At 41.9% G+C, this 3519-nt stretch overlaps 1 protein-coding gene across 1 annotated transcript in view; it reads left to right on the top strand.

The window, feature by feature from the left end:
* RDR6 (RNA-dependent RNA polymerase 6) overlaps positions 1-3246 on the top strand; it is a 5034-nt gene extending 1788 nt beyond the window's left edge. Inside the window, exons 2-3 of the mRNA XM_087392653.1 lie at positions 1-1171; positions 1304-3246. The exon at positions 1-1171 is cut by the window's left edge and continues 1592 nt beyond it. Of these exons, the coding sequence (XP_087248779.1) occupies positions 1-1171; positions 1304-2182 (2050 nt within the window). The 3' untranslated portion in view covers positions 2183-3246. The remainder of the gene's footprint in view (positions 1172-1303) is intronic.
* Positions 3247-3519: the final 273 nt, after the last annotated feature.

Genomic DNA, 3519 nt, shown 5'->3' with positions numbered 1-3519 from the left:
CCATTCAGCATGGTTTTTTGCTAATACTGAAGATGTACAGGTATGGAATATAAGAGCATGGATGGGGGAATTTCCAAGGTGGAATGCAGCCAAGTATGCTGCTAGAATGGGCCAATGCTTTTCTTCCACCTTTCAAACTGTGAAGTTTCCCCTTGATGAAGTGAAACAGGTGGATGATATCAAACGAAATGGATTTGTTTTCTCTGATGGCATAGGGAAAATTTCTCCCGCACTTGCAATGGAATGTGCTAAGTTTTTGAAATTGGAACATAATCCCCCATCTGGATACCAGATTAGATATGCAGGATATAAAGGTGTGGTTGTAACTTGGCCTTCAGAACCTGGACGTGATCATTTGCTAACTTTACGTGACAGCATGAAAAAGTTTATTTCTTATCATGACGTTCTTGAGGTGGTGAATTGGACAAGATTTTTACCCTGCTTTCTAAACAGGCAAATCATCACTTTGCTATCAACTTTGCAGGTACAGAATAAGGTATTTGTAGAAATGCAAGACAGGATGGTCCACAAACTAAATCAGATTCTGGATAGCCCAGAGGAAGCTTTCGAAGTCATTTCCGCATTTTGCTCTGGTGATCTGCATACCACGGCATTGGAGATGCTATCTGCTGGGTTCCATCCTTTATGTGAACCTCACCTCAAAAGCATGTTGCAGTCTATCAGGGCATCTCATCTAGAAGAACTGTTAAGCAAGGCCAGGATATTTGTAAATGATGGCAGGTGGTTAATGGGGTGTATGGACGAACTTGGTGTCTTAGAATATGGGGAATGCTTTGTTCAAGTGTCAACTCCATTTCAGGGGGATTATTTCCCTGGAAGCCGGACAGGGTTTCAAAACTTTAAACATGAAGTGAAGGTCATAACTGGCAATGTTATTATGGCAAAAAATCCATGTCTGCACCCAGGCGACATTCGTATTCTTCATGCAGTTGACAATCCAGCCTTACACCATTTAGTAGACTGTTTTGTGATGCCCCAGAAAGGCGATAGGCCTCATTCTAATGAAGCATCTGGAAGTGACTTAGATGGAGATTTGTATTTTGTCTGTTGGGATCCTCGGTTGATGCCTCCAAGTGGGCGTAGTTGGGAGCCGATGCAATATAATGCTGCTGCTGAAACTGCGAAGTCGGGACGTAGTATGCAAACAGAGGTATTCGTCTTGCTTGTCTCATTGATATATCTAGAGAAGTGTGAGTAATGTAATTCATTTGTGCACACTGCATATATTCAAGGAATCTTGCATCAACCATCAAAATCTCTGATATTTGGGTTGATTGTGCAGGATCTTGTAGAGTTTTTTGTGAGACATATGGTCAATGATCATCTTGGTAAAATTTGCAATGCCCATGTCGTGCATGCAGATCGAAGCAAACAAGGTGCACTCGATCCTAATTGTTTGCTGCTTGCAGAGCTTGCTGCTACGGCAGTTGACTCTCCAAAAACTGGAACATCAGTCATTTTGCCCCCACACTTGAGGCCAAAGGTTTATCCCGATTTCATGGATAAGGAAGATAAACCTTCTTACCTGTCAGAGAAAATACTTGGAATCCTTTTCCGCAGAGTACAGGGAATAGCAGAAAAAGAGGTTAAGGCAAGCTGGCAGTCACAGAATGCAGATTTTTCTTCTGAGCAGTACTTTGACCCTGATTTAATGGTTGAAGGGTTTGAGGCCTTTGTGCCCGAGGCATGGAATTTAAAGCAGACTTATGATGAGAGACTGACTGCCTTGATGGATCAATTTGATGTGAAAGTGGAAAGTGAAATGGTTACTGGCCATTTCACAACCTTTCCCTTCAAGCAGAACAGCCGTAGGAGAGGGGATCTAAAAGAAAGAATTAAGTGCTCCTACACAACCTTAAGGAAGGAATTTAAAGAGATTTTTCAGGGAAACTTGGAGAGTGATATACCTGAGAGAGAGGAAGAGTTACTGCAGCAGAGACTCGAATGCAAAGCATCTGCATGGTACTATGTTACATACCATGCAGACTATGTGCAGAGAGCGAAGGATGCTGTTTATCATGGGTCAAGCAACATTCAACTACTGAGTTTTCCATGGATTGCCGTAGACACACTTGCGAGAATCAAAACCAGACAGAAGAAGGCTTATGAGTCCTATTACAAACTTATTCAGGCATATGGTGGTTCTTTAAATCTGAGATAGTTACCTTTTGTTTATTAAAAATCATATGAGTTTTGTGCACATTGCTTTATTCTTGGTTGGCAATGTTCCTGCTCCTTTAACAAGCAACTTTACACTACATTTATGCAAGGATGCATGCACGACATTTTCCTGGGATTTCACCTTGAATATGGCATTAGTTCACGGATTACACAACATTGTATTCAAGTCTCATACTGCCTAGAATGACAGGAAATCTAGAGCCTTGGTTTAATTCATTCTCAGGTTCTAGGTCGGGATGAAGTCATTGTCCAGTTCAACTTCCAGATGGAGAAGTTTGGCAGATACAGCCTGACGTAGCCTTGGTTTGAGTTATATTCAGTTTGCACGTCAAAGTATCGATTCTGTCAAACCATCAGATGGGTATTACGACTCAGCAAGCAGCTTTGTCAACCCAGGAGATAATGTGTGCTCAGGTAACAGACTAAGTTACATGCCAGTTCAACTACCAGATGGAGTGGCAATACAAACCCTTGATTCAAACAATCCTCAGGTACCAGACAAGAATGGATTGTTAGTGGGTTGATTAAATGAGAAAGTGCTTTACTGCAGCTCAAGTATTACAAGAAAAGGATGCAGCATGTTCAGGGTCCTTCTAAGAAATCAATCGCTGTCAAAACTATGAGGAAACGTGCAATAATGATGGTTCAGCAGCGAGAACTCTTAACGTTATGTTAGTCTGATGGACCAGCCATTTGGGGATGGTGGAATTAGTGCTCAAAACCTTCGAATGTACATGAAGGTCTCGAAACCAGAGCAGGAGTACACGCATGACATGAGAGTCACAGTCTCTATGCTCAGGATCTTTAAGGCCCGACTGACACTCTGGAGAGGCTAGGGTTAAAGCATTTGGCTTGGATTAGAAGAGTCACAAGGACCAAGAAGATAAGCCCTTGAAGTGAGAGAAGGCAGCAATTTGACAGACTGCTATGTAAATACTTGCACAGGGTTGCTTGGTCAGACAAATCAGGATGTGCTGGTTAGTCTAACTAGTGTAATGCAAAAATCTACCTCGTCATTGTTGTGCATAATTTTCGGTATGTTATGAAGAGACACTTGTAGGTTGGTGAATGTTTGTATGCCCAAGCTGTTGAGAGTTCACGCTCAACATCATGTGATCATGTGTGCATAGCACCATCACGTGATCATATGTACATAGCACTAACCTTATAGAGTGCTATAAAGGAAAGGGTTAGATTCCCTAACCCTAACCCTAAAAGGGTTTGTATATATTCTATTTTTTCAACTAATTCTAGTGTACAGTTAGTCATTTCTGGTGTGCTCTCTAGCTGTGCCCTCTCTCCTCATCTCCACTCTTC

Source organism: Dipteris shenzhenensis, chromosome 21 (genome assembly GCF_047967505.1).
Source record: "Dipteris shenzhenensis isolate YYH24624 ecotype China chromosome 21, Dip_SZ_1.0, whole genome shotgun sequence".
Lineage (NCBI taxonomy): Eukaryota > Viridiplantae > Streptophyta > Polypodiopsida > Gleicheniales > Dipteridaceae > Dipteris > Dipteris shenzhenensis.
Note: the sequence above shows the minus strand (reverse complement) of the source record. Positions and strands in the feature narration are given on the sequence as shown.